General features: G+C 39.4%; 1 protein-coding gene across 2 annotated transcripts in view; it reads left to right on the top strand.

Annotated features, from left to right (window-relative positions):
* The window catches only part of sbno2b (strawberry notch homolog 2b), a 41,926-nt gene extending 24,468 nt beyond the window's left edge, over positions 1–17,458 (top strand). Inside the window, exons 1-29 of one of the 2 annotated variants that reach the window (XM_084417268.1) lie at positions 1,571–1,862; positions 7,577–7,723; positions 7,914–7,997; positions 8,097–8,196; positions 8,291–8,451; positions 8,994–9,127; positions 9,237–9,327; positions 9,455–9,598; positions 10,257–10,374; positions 10,456–10,561; positions 10,652–10,805; positions 11,537–11,713; positions 11,801–11,898; positions 12,165–12,247; positions 12,337–12,522; positions 12,622–12,743; positions 12,850–12,981; positions 13,073–13,208; positions 13,323–13,435; positions 14,046–14,117; positions 14,214–14,322; positions 14,415–14,486; positions 14,578–14,721; positions 14,806–14,900; positions 15,278–15,370; positions 15,564–15,695; positions 15,872–15,948; positions 16,035–16,225; positions 16,388–17,458. In XM_084417268.1, coding sequence (XP_084273394.1) covers positions 1,785–1,862; positions 7,577–7,723; positions 7,914–7,997; positions 8,097–8,196; positions 8,291–8,451; positions 8,994–9,127; positions 9,237–9,327; positions 9,455–9,598; positions 10,257–10,374; positions 10,456–10,561; positions 10,652–10,805; positions 11,537–11,713; positions 11,801–11,898; positions 12,165–12,247; positions 12,337–12,522; positions 12,622–12,743; positions 12,850–12,981; positions 13,073–13,208; positions 13,323–13,435; positions 14,046–14,117; positions 14,214–14,322; positions 14,415–14,486; positions 14,578–14,721; positions 14,806–14,900; positions 15,278–15,370; positions 15,564–15,695; positions 15,872–15,948; positions 16,035–16,225; positions 16,388–17,175 — 4,137 coding nt within the window. In that variant the 5' untranslated portion in view covers positions 1,571–1,784 and the 3' untranslated portion in view covers positions 17,176–17,458. Of the gene's footprint in view, positions 1–1,570; positions 1,863–7,576; positions 7,724–7,913; positions 7,998–8,096; positions 8,197–8,290; positions 8,452–8,993; positions 9,128–9,236; positions 9,328–9,454; positions 9,599–10,256; positions 10,375–10,455; positions 10,562–10,651; positions 10,806–11,536; positions 11,714–11,800; positions 11,899–12,164; positions 12,248–12,336; positions 12,523–12,621; positions 12,744–12,849; positions 12,982–13,072; positions 13,209–13,322; positions 13,436–14,045; positions 14,118–14,213; positions 14,323–14,414; positions 14,487–14,577; positions 14,722–14,805; positions 14,901–15,277; positions 15,371–15,563; positions 15,696–15,871; positions 15,949–16,034; positions 16,226–16,387 lie in introns of those variants that run through there. The other variant, XM_084417267.1, reaches the window with a different exon arrangement.
* Positions 17,459–20,637: the final 3,179 nt, after the last annotated feature.

Genomic DNA, 20,637 nt, shown 5'->3' with positions numbered 1-20,637 from the left:
TCGGTCATTTTTGACAAAAAAAAAAAAAGGTTTTGGGCAAAAATCAAATAAAATCATGAACATGATTTGAAAAGGTTAAATGGTCCTGAAGAAAATAGCCACACTTGTGCTCCTCGCGGTCAAAAATGGAAATTAATGGAAATTAATTTCATCTCGTGGAAATGTTTGGTACCCAAAAATCTTACTGAAAGCTCATTCTTTGAGATATCAAGCTCAAATTTGGAACACAACTTGTTTAGATTTATGGCTTTGATTTTCTTACAGTTTTAGAGTAAAACATGTTTTTGAAAATATATATTTCATATAAAAAATTTGAATTGTATTTGTGCATTTTTCATACCTTTCAACTTTTTTTTTACTTTTTTCACTTCAGCGATAATTTGCCACATATCGTCTTTGAAAAGAGATCAAAAGTCTGTGCTCTAAAGCATTCAAGATTTATGAGAGTTTAAGTTGGAAATTTAATTTTCAGGTCTATGCTCAAAAAGTGAATAAATGGATTATAACTACTGCATAAATATAATGTAGTACCATAAAACCCTTAAAATACAAATTATTAAATAAAAAAACATTATCAAGCTAAAATATTTTAAATACATTAAATACTATGTGAATTAATTTTGTTTTGTAACAAAATATTTTTTATTGATAGTTTCTAGAGTTTTCTGTTAGATTTTGCTTTTGGAACATCATTCTAACCACAATAAATTGTTAGTTCATAATACCTAATGCTATAACATTATAATATCCACAATTTTTGTAAAGTTTGAACACGCAAGTTCATACTGTCAAATAATGGCACATCTTTCTCATACCTCCCCCTCAATGGAAGGATATTAACTGTATTGAAAGTTAATAATCAGTGAGTCATGTTTACGGATATCTCTGTAATACTGATTCCCAGTCTGTCCGTGTCTATTCACAACAATGACACCACATCAAGGCGCCGTTCTGTCGTCGGGGCTACCAGTCACTGGCTACTTTCCACAAGACATCGATTTCTATTACGAGCCATCGCGGGACTCCAAACTGATTAGGCCCGCTCAGATGGCCTGATGGGTTTTTTTTTTTTTCCCGTAAGAAACCCAAGCAGGTGTTTATTCCAGTCTGGTGCGTTTTGGGAAACCAGCCAATTGGATATGAATTCATTTAGCATCTATGGTGCGTTTAAAACCAGACCTAAAAATATGACTTTGTTAACTGGTCCGCTTTGACGCGAAACGTATCAGCCTGATTGTTTTCCATTCATGAGCGATGAACACAAAAGGGCACAGCCTGAAATAAATGCGCTCAGCTGGGAGCCACTAAACATGATAATCATTAAATAATGATCTGCCAGCGTTAAACAGATCCAGTGCAGCCACCACAGCGCTCTGGAGAACCGTAGCGCTGCACTGTTTACACTACGAATGCGGTTGAGTTACACCATGTACTGTAAAGAGGGCCTGACTGCCAGTAACTCTAGTCACTTACCAACAAAAGCATCATTTCCTGAAAGCTCCTCCCCTCCCCTCCCCCTCGCTCAGCTCCCCTCCCCTCTCAACCACCTTTAGCATTGAGGAACTAAACCACAATCAATATGAGTAAACCTCCATGCACATACCTGTCACTCCTCTTTTACTAGGAAGGGCACAGGGGTCTCTCTAGAGCCTTGAAACGTACCTGTTGTGCCGGCGAGAGAGTTGTTATTCTTTCCGCCCATCTGACTTTGGGAATGTTGCAGCTGTGAGCGTGCCGGTTCTTTCTCCAGCACATGGAAAGGATCTGTTGTTTCCAGGAGGTGAATGATAGTGACTGGACTCATGTCACTCATGCAGTTTTGGACTAAGTTTTACGCACAGCTGGGACGTCCTCCGCCCAAGGTAGAGCACGTAAATATCTTCAGTATGATCCTTGTTAGCATTTTGATCACTTTTATCAGAAATATATGAGGTTGCGGGGTGAGAAAGTCAGGTTTTATTGCCCTGAGGAAAGACGTTGGCTAGTGCTCTGCTTTCTTCCCTCAAATTATTTCCTTGAAAAGATAAAAAAATGATTTCCTCGTCACTTTTTTTGTCTGAAGATCTGCGTTCTGTCGCTGGGCTGTAAACTATAATGACTGGCATCATTTTGTCATTTTTAATGATGGGTGTTTATTGCCTGCATTTGTTTGCAGTCATCTCGTCAGCATGACAAACAATAACAATTTATATGTTTTCCAGCCTTGCCAATATATTTATCTATATAATGCATTTTTCTCAATAACATACCTTTTATTATATTTTTATAGAGTTATTTAGATATTTTCTTTATTTTAATTGTATAATTAACCTAATCTTTATATGTATTTTAAACATAAATCTTTTTTCTTAACTAATTTTAGTATGTACTTTTTACATCCTTATAATATTATGTGTTTTTATATAAATTATATATATTTTACAAATATGTGAGAGTTTCTAGATTCTTCTTTTGCATTCAATTTTGTATTTAGAGCATCATACTGATTACAATGATAGTAACACTACGCATGACAAACACCACTGCTGGTTTCCAGGAAGAGGTGGACGCAGGTGACTTTTTGGATTTGGCTCAAATTTGTATTAGCGCTCTTTCTTTTTTTCGTTCCTTTTTGTTTTTGCATTAGTCTTTGCACTAGTTTTGAAATCTCATTGCTGTTAAAAAGCATTAATGATTGCGTCGATCTCAGGAAGTGGACGAACCACAGCCAAAGATTTAGAAATTTGACATGATTTTTGCACCTTTTTTTTTTTTTTTGTAGTGCACACAGATCTCTCAGTTGTAGAATGAATCTTAGATGAGAATGTCCTGTGTTGCATGAATTTGTACTGGAGGGCACTTCCCTTTATTTCGGTCATCATGAATTGTCTGATTTCAAAGAGGTTTGGAGCTCTATTTTGGGCCTGTGGCAGGGCGACACTTGTGTTTTACGGGAACAGTGTGATGTAAAATGCTGTTAAGGCACATTGAGCCTTCGCTTCCCAAACCGACGACCTGCAGCGCTGCATGACATGAACCACATCTTCCTTTTGTACAGTCTTCTTTCTTGCACCTTTCCTAATTTTTTGTTTTTGTTTCTTTCGTTCAGTTGTTTTGTCTGTTCTTTTGCTTGTCCGTTCTTTAATTTGTCTGTTTCGTTTGAACGTTCTTTTTTTAATTCGTCTGTTTTCGCTTTCTTTAGGTTTGCATATGTTCTTTTGTTTGTTCATTCTTTTTTTTTTTAGGTCATCTTTTCTTGTTCGTTTCCATTGCTTGTTCGTCCAATATTTTGGTTGTTTGTCTGCTCTTTCTTTCATTCTTTCTTCCTCTCTCCCTCTCTTTCCTTTCCTTCATTCATTCTTTCATTCGCCATTTTATTTGTTCGTTCTTTTTTCTTTCTTTAGGCCATTTGCCCTTTCTTCTTTCCGTTTGCCTGGTATTTCTTTCCATTTACATGCTTTCTTTCTTGCGGTCATTTGTCTTCTGTCTTTCTTTAATTTTCTCCTGTCCTTTGCCTTCTTCTTTTTTTTTTCTTATCTATTTCCTTGATCTTAATCTCTCTCCTAACTAAATGAAATAAATAGGACATAAAACCCATCAGGAAGCTTGATGTGATAATCTGGCAGTGACGCTTTAGGCTTGTCTGCAGTTTTCCCGTCAGTGCTTGTTGGGAAGGTTCAGTAAGTGTCATGCTGTGGTGTAACCTGACACATTGTCGTAATAATGAGGCTTTATTACAGTACGGGAGTGTCAGATGTTTCTGTGTGTTTTCTCTCTCTTGTACACACCAGCTTTACTCATCTTACACAAGGCTGCGGCCACCAAGCTTGTTTTGCAGGTGCACATTTTTCCTTATATTTCATACAGGAAACAATTGCGCAGGCTTACAGTAAATGATGCATTTCTGGTGGTCCCCACAGTCGAGCGCTGCCAGCTCATCTCTACCGGGTTTGTGTATATTTCCCCCCTGGCAATGATTTTCAAAACTCTTCTAGGTTATTTTTTGTCATTTTCGTGTCATTTACAGCTTTTGGTTGTTAAATGTTTATGCTGACAATGCATGGTGGTGCCTGCCGAATGGAAAAAAAAAAGCTTTAGGAGACTCTACCATCTTTGCCCAGCTCGCCCCAACCCAAACAGACAATTCAGCATGCTTCAAAGAAGCCATGGTTTTACAGAGCACCGCATCTAAAAACCATACCAAACTGAAATTGTCCGTTCACAATGCTGGAAAGTGATTTTTCTTGGTGACTGCAAGTTATGGAGTTCAGGTTAGCCTGCCCTGTGGACGAAAACCGTGGTGGGATTTACAATGCATAGAAAACAAATGCAAGGATTTTCCTCCGTATAAGTGCCTCCTTTGCGACAACATTGTGTTCCTGTAAGTGCACAAGTGAGCATGTTAAGAGACATTGGTCATGAAGTAACATCAGAATATGACATTTAGTTTCAAGTAACAACTAAATTAAATGTTTAACACACCGCAACAGAATACGGTTGTCAGTCATGTATGCGAGTCCTTAATACGGTTACATTCACACACAGTTTGGTTATTTACGGGAGTGACACCGCATTCTATAACCAAAATCATCCTGTAAATTTCAGAAAACCCTTGCAGTGTGAATGGAACCGGACTGGACAACTAGTTGCCCATCACGTCACACAGTGCAAGAGAGCCGCTCTGTGCTGCACAAACGCGCGTCTACCGTCCATGTGTGGTTTTCGGTCATTTATCTGAAGGTTTTAGATCTAGTCACTGTTCTCCACCGGAGCGGCTCCCGTCAGTTTTGTGTTCTACGCGTGGATTTGACGGATGAACTCGTCAAAAGTGTTTGATATTACTTTGGTCACTGTAGCTAATGTGGTTACTGGTAAGAGAATACAGGCTTGACTGTACGTAGCCTATGATTGATTGACTATGAAGTATTTAACAAAAGCCTAATTTAATAGGTCACTGGCTGTTAGACCGCACTGTTTTGCATATTGCAATATGCATAAGGATATGACAGTAAATGTGTTTTCCTTCATGGAAATGTTTTACCACATGGCATCACTGATCAAGTGCAAGTGATCAAATGTGCAAAGACTCGACTTAAGCATGCTAAAATTTGTTGTTGATTATTTGAACAATCGGTTAGTTGTTACAGCTCCACATAAGTATAATGAAAGATCAAAGAAGCCAGAGAACAATGATGGATTTCACTGGGACAATGAAAGTGACCCTCAAACCTTAAGGGTGGAACTGTTACTGTTTATGTACATGCTGTTTTACCTCGTGATCATGTGAAAGGACTCGATTTAGTCTGGCAAACATCCATCCTCGCTCAGAAACAAAAGATGGTCTTATTCAGCTGATGTCACTGAGTTCATGTAAGGCCACTCAGTGGTGGGTGGACTGAATTCCTTCATCTACATATTCTGTGTGAACGTTACATTTACCTTTGTCAAGTATTTTAAACGGTTAAATGTTTCTCATTTCTTGCTTTCCTTCTCATTTTTTTAGTTTCAGCATTTTAGTTTTTGCTGTTCGATTTAAGCAAACACATTTCAGTAAAATTGCCACTCCGTCATCCTGAAGCGGGGGAATCCCTGTTTGCTGGCTCAGCAGTGGAGAAAAAGGAGTGGAGAGAGGAGGTGGCCTGGCCTTCCAGGAAGTCTCGCCTTGTTCCTTGTGGTTGCCCGAGAATGTACAAAGTCAAATTCTGCTGTTGCCAGTTGCTAAGCAATATCCGAAGTCATTTCACTTAGAGAATTGCAGAAGTTTTATGTTTGTTTTTTTTGTTCTTTCATTGGGGGAAAAAAGTTCACTTCTGGGATCTCTTTGTTCCGTTTGGCAGTGCTCTGCAAACGTGTCCTCAGAAGATCAAAGGAAGCACAAAATACGTTACAACATGATTCTGATAGCAAATGACGACCCCAGCCGTTTGATCAGTTTAAATGGGCATTCTGAAACCTCAGGTTTCAGAATCCCCCACTGATGTTTCTGGCAGCGCTTTCTGAAGTGCTGTCACTACTGAATTGAGCATTTCCTGGGTTTTCAGTGGAAGTAGAGCGGAGATGGTCTAGATCAGGTCCTTGGTGGAACGTTGCCATTCTATATATGGGCATAAATGTGTTTTTCTCCGTTGTCAAGTCATTCTGTCTTCCACAAGCATCCTTCCCATCACAATGAAATCAATGAGCAACAACATTTGAATGTGGAAAGACGACTTAGCCACTGCCTGGAGACTGAAACACTGTTGCTTAAACAGTCAACTTATTTTGATGTGAACTTACTAAAAGCTGGTTGACACTGTTACAGTAAATGCAACATTTTGTTCTTTGAATTTAATTTTTTTTTAAATAGTAATGAATGAATAATGAATGAGATCATAGATAAAAAAGAAACGATGCATGGTCGTGTTTTCCACTCTCAGTTTCATGTCACTGCTTTCAATCTGTTTATTATCTCCATAATCAAGTATAGAGGAAGTACAATGACTTTGAATTCATGGCTTCTGACAAAACTTCTGAAAGAGCATGCAATCAAGCACAAAACTGCCATGACCCAGCTAACATCACAAACAACATGCACACTTTCATATTGCACCAAAGTCACGTTTCCCAGCATCTCTGAAATGCCCCATGCACATTATCAGCAATTTTATGCACATGAGTGCAAAAAGAATACAGGTATCTAAAGTTAAATACAAATTGTGAAGAAAAGGCATTGTGATATACTGTAAGACTGCATCAGCTCAATCCTGAATTTGAACTTATTTTAGATTATAAACAGCTTATTTTGGTGTCTACTTCAGTCTGACTCTTTTCTTCCTAACTTTTAGAAATTGTTCCCATTAATGAAATGGATCGAATACCACGGCTCCTGGCCACCCTCCAGTTCCTAGTTGTTTACCATTCGCTGGTTTTCCTCGAACAGTGAAGGGTTCTTGGAAAATCTTGGCTGTATGGGGAGCGTCTCAGGCCCCTTCAGATCCCTCACACATTCCACTAGCTTGCAACACCAGTTTTACTACAAAAGCCTCTGATTAGCTGAGTGCATTGTCCTTTAAACCAAATCCAGATTATAATGATGTAGTGTTGCCTGCGACATACCATCTCTGCACTTCATCCGCTTAATAACAATGTGTTAATTAGATTGTGGGTTCAGTGGTTTAAGGTATATTTACTGTGAATACATTTCACAGCCATCTGATCTGATCTTAATTATATGTTTCTTTATGGCGAAACCGGATAACTCCATAATTTGTTTTGAATGTTCCGCAATCTCCACCACATTCAGACCTAGCATTGACGTGTGTTTCAAAGACAGATATTTTATGAAGTCATCCCTAAGGTGTGTTCACATTTACCGTTGCTCGGCCAGATTTTGTAGGCGAAATCCAGTCATTCCATCTGAGTTTTACATCAGGACGAAAACATTAACAGATTTCGCTCACGTTGGTTGTGCTTCATACATCTCTATGCATTTACTCTATGACTTGTTTGCGTGCAAAATTTCCCGCACCCTTAGTTTCCATGAAATCTTTTGCGTTACTTTGGACCATGTTGGCAATTAAACTAATTGGTAAATTGTTCTTGTTTTCTTTTCTATCAGGACCTCTCTTGTCTAGATGATCTACCGATCTTCTCCCCTACGACCGACTCCTTATCCGTATACACCAATACTGATATCCTCAGGACTGATGTGACATCCAATGTACCCACGATATGGGACATCAAAACACCAACATCAGTCCAGGAGGTAAGGCTAATTCCAACCAATGTGTTTTTTGGCATTTGTGTTGAATTACTATTATTAGCATAGTAGCAGAAACCACACCTGTGAGTGACACACCCACGAACTGAACATTTACTCTTATAGTAAAGCATGTGATCTTTCTGTTGACTTTAACTTTTTTTTTCTTTCTTTTTTTTCTCTTGTTCCTCATCAGGTGAATTCTAACAGGTTTCAAGGTTCAAAGTCTTTGGATGACATCGCTGCTATAATAAATACACCACCCATAGGAAGTTATCAGGCAAGTCTCAATCAACAGTTCAGTCAAACAGCGAATTATGTCTTTGTTTCTCTTTCTGTTTTTCCTTCTCTATTTTAATCTTATCACGCGTTTACACAGAGACCCCCAACACAGCTAGAAGAGGAAGAGGAAGTCGAGGTGGAGGAAGCTGAAGAGCTGGGTCATGTTGACACCTATGCAGACTACAGACCCTCTAAATGTGAGCGTTGTTTTGGGTTTTTTTGTACACATTTCTTGGCTATTAATCACTAGAAGATTCATAATGTTTTTGCTCTCTGTTTTTGCCGCCTCAGCCAAGATAGGAAAATCCCACCCAGACCGAGTGGTCGAAACCAACACTTTATCTAGCGTACCTCCTCCAGATATCACCTACACCCTGTCCATCCCAGAGGCCACCATAAATGGCGGCCTGCTCTCTGCTTTGCAGCTGGAGGCCATTATCTATGCCTGCCAGGTACCCCTGAACAAACTTTGCCTTTCTTTTCCCACTGTTTTTTAAAAACAACATGCACAACAACAAATTGAAAGAATGTAACGGACTGAACTCTTCCTATGTGAACTCTCACATAGAGGCCAAAATATCTAATGTCTAGTTTCATAAATTATTTTGAGGCTATTTACAAAAAAAATTCAATTGTTTAGATCCTGCACTACCCCCTGAGACTTTAATTAATGCGAAATATAATGCATTTAATAACCATCAAATGTTAATAATTTGGAATGAATTAAAGTAAAACAGTTAATTAAAACAAACTTGTTTGATTATTTTCATACATTCAGGTGAATGTTCTTTTTATTCTTTTAATTTTATACTATGTTTTAAAAGTTCTACAGTATCATTCAGTTCAGCGTTGGCTTTTCTGTTTCTCACAAAACCCTCCATCATAAAGCCATCGTAAAATCAGCTTCAGACTCTTTGTCTGCAAATATTTTTTACTTTCTCATCATACTTGGTACAAACAGGCCATTAATATAGTCTTCTTTATAACACTACAGCAACATGAAGTGATTCTGCAGAACAACCAGCGGGCCGGCTTCCTCATCGGGGACGGCGCCGGAGTGGGCAAAGGCCGCACAGTGGCTGGCATCATTTTAGAAAACTACTCCAAGGGAAGAAAGAAATCACTATGGTAAGCCATCTCCAGCATCATCAAGCCCTGTAAAACCCACACCATTGACTCTCCCACATCAAACACAGACTCTGGATCAGTTGCCTCATCCTTCTCATCTCTCCTCCAGGTTCAGCGTCTCCAATGACCTGAAATATGACGCAGAGAGAGATCTCCAAGACATCAATGCACCCAATATACAAGTGCATGCCTTGAATAAGGTCACTATTACTGCGTGGCTCAATATGGCAGCCCTGTTGATGGAGATTACATTTCCAGTGTAGCTCATTCTCACAGACTTTCCCCATAGCTCTGCTCTGTGTCTAACTGTAACTGTTTTCCGTGCAGATAAAGTATGGAGACACCGCTACCTCAGAAGGGGTCCTGTTTGCGACCTACTCAGCACTGATTGGGGAGAGTCAGGCAGGCGGCCAACACCGAACGCGTCTAAAGCAGATCCTAGATTGGTGTGAGCCGGGTTTTGATGGAGTTGTATCCTTTACCCTCTATAGAGTTATGTTCATAACATAGCTTTGTTCATAACTTTTTGTTGCCCTTACCCCTTGCAAAATAAAAGCATTTTTATTATATTATATAATAACAATAATATTATAAATTTTCACTCTAAAATATTATACTTATTAAAATATTAATATTAATTACAATTTTATCTGGAATATATATAAAATTGAAAAATAGATGGAAAATATATATATATATATTTTATATTATTATATCATTTTCTAAATGTTTTTTTCTTGCCAGAATTAGGATATCATTCTATCAATATCATTCAGTAATTTTTTCTTTGTATATAACTTTTTGCAGTAATATTGTTTTAAGTCAGCAGTAGTGGTGTATTTTATTTATTTTATTATTTTATTTATTTAAAATATATTTATAACAAATATATATCATTTTTTATGTTTATTTATATTATAATATTGTGTTAAACCATTTTTATTTCTTACTCTTAAAATATATTTTGTAGAATTGTTTTATTTTCTTATAACTTCAGAAGTTATCTGTGGACGTCTGTGAGGGTCTGTTTTCACCCCCAGTTTTTTTTTTTTTTTTTTTTACAATCCTCTGTAAAAAAACGAAGGTGAACATAAAGTTGGCTTTACCCTTGACCACAAGCGACTCATAGATTATATTTGATGAATGCCACAAAGCCAAAAATGCTTCGTCCACAAAGATGGGCAAGGCCGTGCTGGATCTGCAGAACAAGTTGCCGTTGGCCAGAGTGGTGTACGCCAGTGCCACAGGTGAGTCTCTGCACTGCAGAACACTTGCAGTACCCCATATTATGCCAGAGGTTTAAAGTGAAGGACTCTTGTGTTTCTCAGGTGCCTCAGAGCCAAAGAACATGATCTACATGAGCCGTCTGGGAATCTGGGGAGAGGGAACCCCCTTCAGAACCTTTGAGGACTTCCTCCACACCATTGAGAAGAGGTTTGTATAGGACCACGAACTTGTTGCTGGCAAATATGAAAACTAATATTCTTTTTTTATATGAAATCTGAATGTACTTTTCATTTATAGGGGCGTGGGGGCAATGGAGATCGTTGCAATGGATATGAAGGTCAGCGGGATGTACATTGCACGCCAACTCAGCTTCTCAGGAGTTTCATTCCACATAGAAGAGATCAGCTTGGATGATGATTTCAAACTTGTGTACAACAATGCTGCTAAACTTGTGAGTTCAGAGGAGATTTTTTTTTTTTTTTGGATTCTTTGGTGAATAGAAAGTTTAAATGAATAGCATTTATTTGAAATAGAAATCTTTTGTAACATTGTCTTAACACTCACTTTTTATCCATTTAATGCATCCTTGCTAAATAAAAGTATTAATTTCTTTTTTAAAAAGTCTATAGAAATAGTTCACCCAAAAAAATCATCCTGGCTTCACTTTTCCATACAATGAAAGTGAATTGGGACTAGGGCTGTTAAGCCCCAAAACAACAACATTTTACCATTAAGCTATCATAAAAGTTAGCAGATATATTACCAAACCTTCTGAAGCCATACAAAACCATTATTAAACTGAAAATGTATCCATTACTGATAATCTTCCCCTGAAATGACCAAGCTACAGCAGAGGGCAAGATTTTCAATAACAATGGCTAAATTTCAGACTGTTCATCACTCAAAACTATCGAATGGCTTCAGAAGACATTGAATACAGCGCAATTGTAATATGAACCACTTTTACCATACAAGTGCATTTTTTTAAATATTGGAGCTTGATACCTCCAGTCCCCATTCACTTGGCCAGGATATATGGGTGAGTGAGAGTAAATGATGACCGAATTGTCATTTTTGAGTGAACCCTTACCTTTAAATGTAGTACAGCAAATCAAGTACCTGAACTGGTCTGTAAAATGGGAAATTATGCTGTGTACACATCTGACACAATCTCCTCTGCAGTGGGCGGAAGCTTTGGCTGTGTTCATGCAGGCTGCTGACGAGCTCTGCATGAGCTCCAGGAAGTCCCTGTGGGGTCAGTTTTGGTCATCCCACCAGCGTTTCTTTAAATACCTCTGCATTGCTGCCAAGGTGCGCTGCCTGGTGGAACTGGCCAAAAAGGAGTTAAAAGCAGGAAAGGTCAGTCACATTAGAGAGCCTGAACTCTTTCTAATGAAACATTATTTGTTGCAGTGGGCATTTACACTCTCTCTTTCTTCTCTCTAGTGTGTTGTGATTGGTCTGCAGTCAACAGGTGAGGCTCGAACCAGAGAAGTCCTTGATGAAAACGACGGACGCTTAGACAGATTTGTGTCTGCTGCTGAGTAAGTGAATTTTGGGGATCATTGAAACCTTTCTTAAATATACGGCCACCTTATGACTACTTCTTTCCAGAGTAGTGCTCTTGCAGTTTCAGAATGATAGAAAGATTTCTCAATATTTGTATTACCGTGGTCATCTCACAGTCCATGTATCATTCTGAAACTTAAGCATAAGTGTTATTTGATAAGAACCACTTCCTTAAGCCAATCCCAATTACACAAAAACAAATTTTCTGCCTTAACACAATAACGTGTTTGTGGTTTCTCAGGGGTGTGTTTCAGTCTCTAGTCCTCAAACACTTTCCATCAGAGAAGCAGAGGAGAGAAAAAGGAGCGGTGAACAAGAGGAAACGTGAGTTGTGTCGCACACTAGTAAAGTTGTCCATACGTTGCCCTGTCTTTGCTTTCTGCCTCATGGTTTGATTGAACGTTCTCCTGCAGGTAAGCCACGGGGCCGACAGCCAAAGCAACCCCGACACGGCACTGATGTAGTTGGAGTTATCAACATCAGCGATGACAGCAGCACCGAGTCTGACGCCTTGGACAGTGACTCCAACTCCTCGCCTGACTCGGTCCAAGACAACAGTGATGATGTCATTTTTGTCGATCAAACTAGCTATCAAATGGGTATGTTGAATGGTTATTTTATTGTGCAACTTATATTATCTCCATTTATCCTTTAATGTAAGTGTATGCTATAGTTTTTTTGCTCTATTTCTTCCTAAGCACGCTTAGAGGAAATGAAAAAAGGGCTTCTCAACAAGATCGCTGAGCTGGGAAAAGAACTACCACTCAACACACTGGATGAGCTCATCGATAAATTTGGAGGTCCAGAAAAAGTGTCAGAGGTTATTATTTATGTATTTGTTCTAGTGGTCCAAGGATTGTTATACCTCAAAAACAAAAAAACAAGGTTGTGTTAAAGCGCTAAACATGCTTTGTGTATGCGCCCAGATGACGGGACGTAAAGGCCGAGTGGTGCGTCGGTCTGACGGCACTGTCCAATATGAGTCCCGCGCTGAGCAGGGCCACACCATCGACCAAATCAACATCAAAGAGAAAGATCGCTTCATGAATGGAGAGAAGGTGAGAGAAAGTCTCAACAAGGAAATCTGCTAACTTTAGACTTCGATTTCTTTTGTGCATTCAGTAAAATGTTTTGCCTTACTCCATTCAGGTGGTAGCCATAATATCAGAAGCGGCCAGTTCAGGCATCTCACTTCAGGCCGACAGAAGGGTGAAGAACCAGCGTCGAAGGGTTCACATGACCCTGGAGCTGCCTTGGAGTGCGGACAGGGCCATCCAGCAGTTTGGTGAGTAGCATTAACTCATGTCTACCAACCTCTGACCTTGTCATCAAAACTCTCTTCCCATAAAGAGTGCAACCGTACCACAACCTCTAACTGACAACCCTTTGTGTTCTTCAGGTCGCACTCATCGTTCCAACCAGGTCACAGCTCCAGAGTATGTCTTCCTTATCTCTGAACTGGCAGGCGAGCGACGATTTGCGTCCATTGTGGCAAAGAGGCTGGAAAGCCTGGTATGCAAACTCCTATTCTTTTCTGACTGCAAATGGTTCATACACACTGTGTTTAACATGTGGTGAATTATGGGCCATTCATGTCTTATGGTTATAATGGAGTGATAATGTAATGAGAGATATTCCAACTAGAGATGTGCCCAAAGCCCAAATTCAAATTCGGAAAGGCATGGAAAACGAGTAACGCATTCTACGGAGCCCCAAAAGGGACATGGTTAGGCTTGCTGGAGTAGTTGGTTACATTACAGTACATTAGATTTCACTTGTCATGTGAAGATAGTAAAAAGAGATGACTGCTACTCCCTATATACTCCCCACATATTGATTGCAGCTCCCTGATACCCGCAAAAATAATTACCCGTATTTTACGTATTTTTTCCCATCACTATGTCTATAGGGGCTCTGTAGAATGCGTCATTTCTTTTCCAAACATAGTAATCGGCTTTGGGCACATCCCTAGTTCCGACTTTAAAAAAAAAAGGTTTTGTTCCACTTCCATTCCGTACTTCCATTCCGTACACTTCCATTCCGTCACATACTCTTACACGTCATACACATACATCTCTTCTCTGGTGCTGACATTTCTAATCTATGTGTTTGCTTTTCACAGGGAGCTCTGACTCATGGTGACAGGAGGGCCACAGAGTCTAGAGACCTGAGCAAATACAACTTTGAAAATAAAGTGAGTAACTGTTTCAAATAGGACAGTAACACTGTTAAGAAAATACTCAAATAAGTCATGTACTAACCCGTGGTCTATTTCGGCTTTTCTACACAGTATGGCACCAAAGCTCTAGATAAGATTACCAAAACCATCCTTGGTCAGATCGAAAGCAAGGTACCCCCTCCAAAGGACTATCCTGGTGGCGACGCCAAGTTCTTCAGTGGTAAATGGGCTCTATTTTTGCATTGCTCTCTTAAGATGTGGATCAGCTAGAACATTGATCTCACCAAAGCCACCAATGCCTCCTTATCTTAGACATGAAGCACGGTATGGTGGACGTAGGCATGCTCTGCAGTCAATCACGGTTGGGAATCAACACTGAAAAAGGTGAGGTTTCCACAAGAGTCATATCGTACATTTCATCACAGGGCACACATCCACATATTTGCCCTGACCATGTGACTCCTCTCGGTTTCAGACTGCAATATCACCAAGTTCCTCAACCGGATACTGGGCCTGGAGGTACACAAACAGAACTCCCTCTTCCAGTATTTCACTGACAATTTTGACTACTTGATCGAAAAGGACAAGAAAGATGGCAATTATGATATGGGAATACTGGGTAAGCAGCACTTCTTCTGGTGGGGTGGTACTTTAAGTTTCATTGATCTGCTTAGGTGACAACCAAGTATCTGCTTTCTCTCAGATCTGGCTCCAGGCAATGATCAGATCTATGAGGAGACACAGGAGAAGTTTCTGACTGCGGGAAATCCTCAAGATGGTCAAGTTATCCTGTATAAGGTCCGTCTTTTTAAGAAGTGTGCATGAAAGTTGAAGACACACCAAGTTGAACTGATTCTTTAATGATGAGGTTATTACAAACCAGCTCTTTAACGGCTGAGAGCTCAGAAAACATGCCTAAGGCACAGGAGTTTCATGCGTGACACGCTATCTCTTTCACCAAGAGCAACGTTTATTTTTGACGGCTTACCCAATGGGAACTAGTTTCCCAGCCGTTAAGTACTTCCTTGAGCGAGAATAAACCACACTCTGTGAACTTTCTGTTTTGCATAAATTTTGGATCCAAGCATAGGCAGAACATGTTGGACACCTGTCCAACCATTTGGACAAGTTTGACAAACATTATCTCTGACAGAAATGTTTGTTTTGTTGCGCAGATAAGTGTAGATAGAGGGATGCCTTGGTTGGAGGCTCTTCAGAGGGTCCAAAATCTCAGCAACCCGGATGAAGGTTTCTACTTATCCCATAAAGTGAGTATTTGGGCATAGAGGGGAAAAAATAACTCTTCTTTCTAAATTTGCATATAGTTTCCTTTTAGTAACACAGGAAAGATGGTTGCTTGGAAGAACCTTCCTGTTCAAGGGTGAAGGAGGGTTCATGTGTAATTAGAGTTCTTCCTTAGTTGTCTGATGTTGAACATGTTGGTGCCTGTCTCTTTTGCAGTTAAGAGGTAACTACCCATGCGTGCTGCTAGCTGTGCAGGGCCGGGAGGACAACATGATCATCTACAAACCAAACATTGGCAAGCAGGCCCAAATGGAAAGCCTTGATAAACTTAAACAAAAATACCGCAAGGTGTGTTCAACCTCATCACCATACATGAAATAATCTCTAAATAAAATTATTGGAAAAAAGAGACCTTCCTGAACGTGACACCTGTAGAGCTGCTGTGAAAAACCTCTCTGCTGCCATCTAGTGAGCATTATGGGTTTATGACACTGTCTGAGTGATGTTTTCTACCCTTGCTTCAGGTCACACCAGAGGAGGCACAGGATAGCTGGGAAAACCAGTTCACTTTCTCCTTCAGGAAATGTAGCCATGCTAACTGGTGAGAAAAGAGACTGTCCCAGCTTCTGACTTGGTACTAGCCAAACTGAGCTCAGAGAATCTAATGTGTATGCATGTTTTTTGCAGGAACGGGAGATGCAAGAAGATAGAGGAGGGTCAGGAGTGTATAATGGGCACTCGGTTGCGTCAGTACCACATGTTGTGCGGTGCTCTACTCCGTGTGTGGAAGCGTGTGTCTGATGTGGTCGCTGATGTCACCAGCACCAGCATTCTACAAATTGTTCGCCTCAAGACCAAAGACAGCAACAAACAAGTTGGTGAGTTAACCTGTTGACTCTACTTGAGGATTTCCTAACTAGCAGATTGTGATGCTCTGGACTGATAATCAAAAGGTTGTAGGTTCTGACCCTGCTAGGACACCATTCCAATCGTTCTAGGGAAGTCGGCATCTTGTAATCATTGTTCTTTCTTTCACCTAGGTATAAAAATCCCAGAGACCTGCGTGTCAAAGGTGCGTCAGGAGTTGCTGAAGATGGATGCCGAGGTGAAGCAGCGACGCCAAGAGAAGGAGCAGCAAGCGCAAGAGCAGCGTCAGGCTGAGGAACAGCAGAGACTGATGGTGCAGCGTCAGCGTCAAGAGTTCTTGTCAAATTTCTTCGCCCCGTCTTTGCAAGCTCCTAGCATCTCCTTCACCCCGTTTCCTTCCCTAAAAAACCCCTTGGAGGAAATCCTGGACCTGACAGTTCACAATACCTCTCCCTCCTCCCAAGTTAGCACTCAAACTGGACTGAGTGTAGACAACCTTACTGGGCCACCCGAACCTTCAGTGGATGACTACCTTGAAGCATTTATTCAGGAGCAGCAGCAGCAACAACCACAGCAGGAGAGCCAGTCCACACATGAAAGCAGTACAGCACAGGACACTGACCTGTTTGACATGATACTGTCCTTGAACTCATTTATGACAACCCCTAGCCAAAATAACCCTGCCTCTTCCACCTCAGATGCACCTTTGTCGGTACCCATGGTCTTGTCAAGTTCCTTCCCTTCTTCAATGTCCCAATTCACTCCAACGCCGCTCACACCGTCCTCATCTTCCTCTTTGTCGCAAGTCTCTCTCCCCCCTACAGACCAGCACATGCTCCCGTTACCGAACAGCCACTGCAACTCTGAAGCCAATATAAACGCACGGGAAGTTTTGAACAGCATGCTGCAAAGTGGAACAGAACAACCCTACTCCGTCATTCAGTACCAACAACCCGAGTGAGACGCTGCTTGTGGTAGTCTCCAGTAAACGCACACACTCAGGGCTGTAGTCTGACCACTGTCGGCGCCATGCTCCACCTCTGGCCTCGGACCCACAAGCATGAGATTCTGCTTCACAAGATGGGGGAAGTTCGGTGTTTGCTCTGTTCTCGAGTCAAGGATGATCCCTACACAGTTTGTCTTGAAACTGCATGCCAGAACTTCATGATAGTTATCGAGGTGGTCATCCCAGTTTCAACATCCTGAATTTTATACCCTGGGACTTTAAAGAGATTTGATTTACCAAAAATTGTTCAAGCTCAAGTCAGAAAATGACGTAAGGTTTGTGTAAGTTATATCGTACCACATCGAACAGGATATTTTGCTTAAGTTCCTTAAGATTTTCCTCATGCGGGAATAAAACGATATTTAAGGTACCCTTTTGGTTCATCACTGGATGAACCCTCTGGAGAACCTCAGATGTTCTTTTGAGTCCTCTTTAAATGCCTTAAAGATGTTCTTTTATAAAGGGGTCAATTGTCTTCAGAGTTGTTCCTCGTGGAGCATTCTTGACTCCTCATTTAAGAGTGTGCCTAGAGGTTCTTCAAAGGGTTCTGCCAATGTTCCGGCGTGAGGAACTGGTGCCACAGGTATCTTTTTTTTTTTTTTTCCCTCTCGTATCATTTTTGTGGCCAAAGATTCCGTGTGGGCCCAGCTGAAGTACAAACCTCACATATGCAAGACGTACCACAAAGTTTGCTTCGGCAAGGAGCTTAAGCTTTGTTTTGCATTGGACAATCATCAGCTTTACATTTCCATGATGAACTTCTGTTAGACAAAACACTTTTCCTGAGGAGCAAGTGAACAGGCTACTGTCGAAATGTGCCTTTGGAACATACAGTGGAATGTAGACGTAAACACATACTCCTGTACTGTCACTGTGCAGATGTTTGTAATGTATTTATTGCCTTTATTTATCAGGCCTTGAAACAGTGTGCTAGTAGGAGAGCGTGTCTACCTACAGATCACTTACCTGTGCAGCTGTCTCTCTGTTGTTCTAAAATAGAACAGTCTGTCCTGCTGTCCCCCGTCTCGCAGTGTAACGCAAAACGGTAACAATCTATTCGCTGACTGATTGGTTGATCCCAAAAGGGCTTTAGTCACACTTAATCCCTGTAATAGTACAATCTTTTCACTGTGACCTTAAGATATACGATCCGGTGTGGAAACAAAAGTTTGATCCGATGTAAAACGCATCCAGGGTACAGTCAAGAAAGGGCAACACAACTTTTATCTAGCTGAATTTAAGCCCTTTATTTAATAAGTTAATTAATTAAAAAGAAATGTTATATTTTAAATCTTTGTAACGTCTATAAGAATTACTTGATTATTTGTATTTAATTTTAAAGGGACGTGTTTTATATTATTGTTTTTATTTTATGTTTTAACGATACTATGATATTTGTAATTGTGCAGACAGAAGACAATCTGGCAGGCAAGCGAAATGACACAATTCAAAGCAAAATTTAGTTTTGTTAAAGTTTTGCTCTGTTCTTTACTGCTGCACTGGATGGTTGAATATATTTCAGTTTATCTTCGTTCTTGATACAAATGATACATTCTTAAATATGTTCACTGCAAAATTGAACTGAAACCCAAATATTAACTTCATAGCTCTACGGTGTTAAAACCATTCCCTATCTCAGAATGAAATTCATGAACAATTAGTTAAAGATGTTTTATATATATATATATATATATAACATTTCCAAATGTCTAACGTCTGCGTAAAGATACGATTATTGTATGTAAAATCCTGTCAGTGATCAAATATTATTTATTTATCCTTTACTGCTTGCTTATTCTCTGCACAAATTTCTTATTTTATTCTTTTCATTAAGGGAAATTCTTTCAGCCACATTTGCACTTGAAACTTTTTGTGTGAAATTATTCGTAGTTTCTCTCATGCAAATAGTTGTTACACACTCAGCGTGTAATTCCCATTATATTTGATTAATTGTTCCATAATATTTAGTGCATCTAATAGTTTTAACCTTACAAGTGATCCGCATAGTCCGTTTTCTCAGTGCCTCCCCAAAAACAGCCAATGAGAAAGATGAACACGGGACTTAAGTTTCTGTTATGCATTCTAATAAAGCATCTTATGCAACCAAAGCACTATACGATGAAGCCATGAAAGTGGGACAAAGTCAAATTTAACCCTTTGTTAGTAATTAGAAATCCAATTGACTCGCTCTGTGTATGATTTGCACTAAAACAGCATAAATGAGTTTCTGTCTTGTGTGTGTGATCCAGTGCTGCCAAGTTTGTTTGCTCTTGACCCTTATGGGAATGTTCAATACTGTAAACATCTCGATTTATTGGCTTCGCTTTTATATCAATTTACGTAATTTATTGCTATGAAAAAAAGAAAAAAAAACATGCTACTGACTATGTATCTTGAACCGTTTTATTCCTGTGTTCTTATTGGTTATGCTTTTGTCATTTTCTATAGGCCTATTTATAATTTAGATCCAACTGTATATATTGTAAAAACAAAATGTGCCTTTTGACTGTTTCTTAAAGAAATTGTTTTCTACATGTACCTAAAGAAAGGAACATATTACAGTTCAAACTTTATTAACAAAGCAAAAAATAAAATGTTCAGATGTTCTGAGTTTGTGTTTTTTGGTTAATTATTTAAAATGGTTATATTTTTGGGAACTGAAATATTTGCCAGTATTAACATTTTAGTACAAAATTATTATAATTTTTTATTAAATCACATTCGTGTTGAATTATATCTAGACTTTTAGTGGTTGGGGCTTTTTAATTGTACTTTATTTTAATATAAAAAAGTTTTAGAAGACTTTCCCTTTGAAAGTTTACTGTTGCTCCCTAGTGGTCACCGGTAGCTAGGTCACCGGTCCACTGGTTGAGAACAATTGATCTAAGATTATTCTAGGTTGCCTATTTTAAAGGATACCATCGTATTACCTTTGCATTATCATGGTTTTACCATAGTACCAATGTAAAAAAATTAAAATAACACGTTAACACCATACACATTATACCATTGTAAGTGTATGGAATGTCATAATTAAAATTATATAGGCAACTGAATGAAGGTCAGTTCAGTCCTACGAAAGTATTTTCAAATGAAACTTGTCAAAGAAAATATAAGAAAAAAGTTCCTCATAGACTCTGGAAAGAGTCAACAAGAAACCAGCAAATGCGGTGGTCATATTATTTTTCATAATAGATATACTCAACCTTTAAAAGATAAGAATCTTACCTTATTCTTTATTTTGTAATCGTGTTTAGTTACTGAATAGACATCCAAATGAAACCCAAATATTAACTTCATAGCTCTACGGTGTTAAAACCATTCCCTATCTCAGAATGAAATTCATGTGATGAAATCGTGTTTAGTTAGAAGGGAACGTCCTGAGAGTTCATTTACTTAAAGATAAAGTAGCAACTT

The sequence above is a fragment of the Rutilus rutilus genome (genome assembly GCF_951802725.1).
Source record: "Rutilus rutilus genome assembly, chromosome: 8".
Lineage (NCBI taxonomy): Eukaryota > Metazoa > Chordata > Actinopteri > Cypriniformes > Leuciscidae > Rutilus > Rutilus rutilus.
Note: the sequence above shows the minus strand (reverse complement) of the source record. Positions and strands in the feature narration are given on the sequence as shown.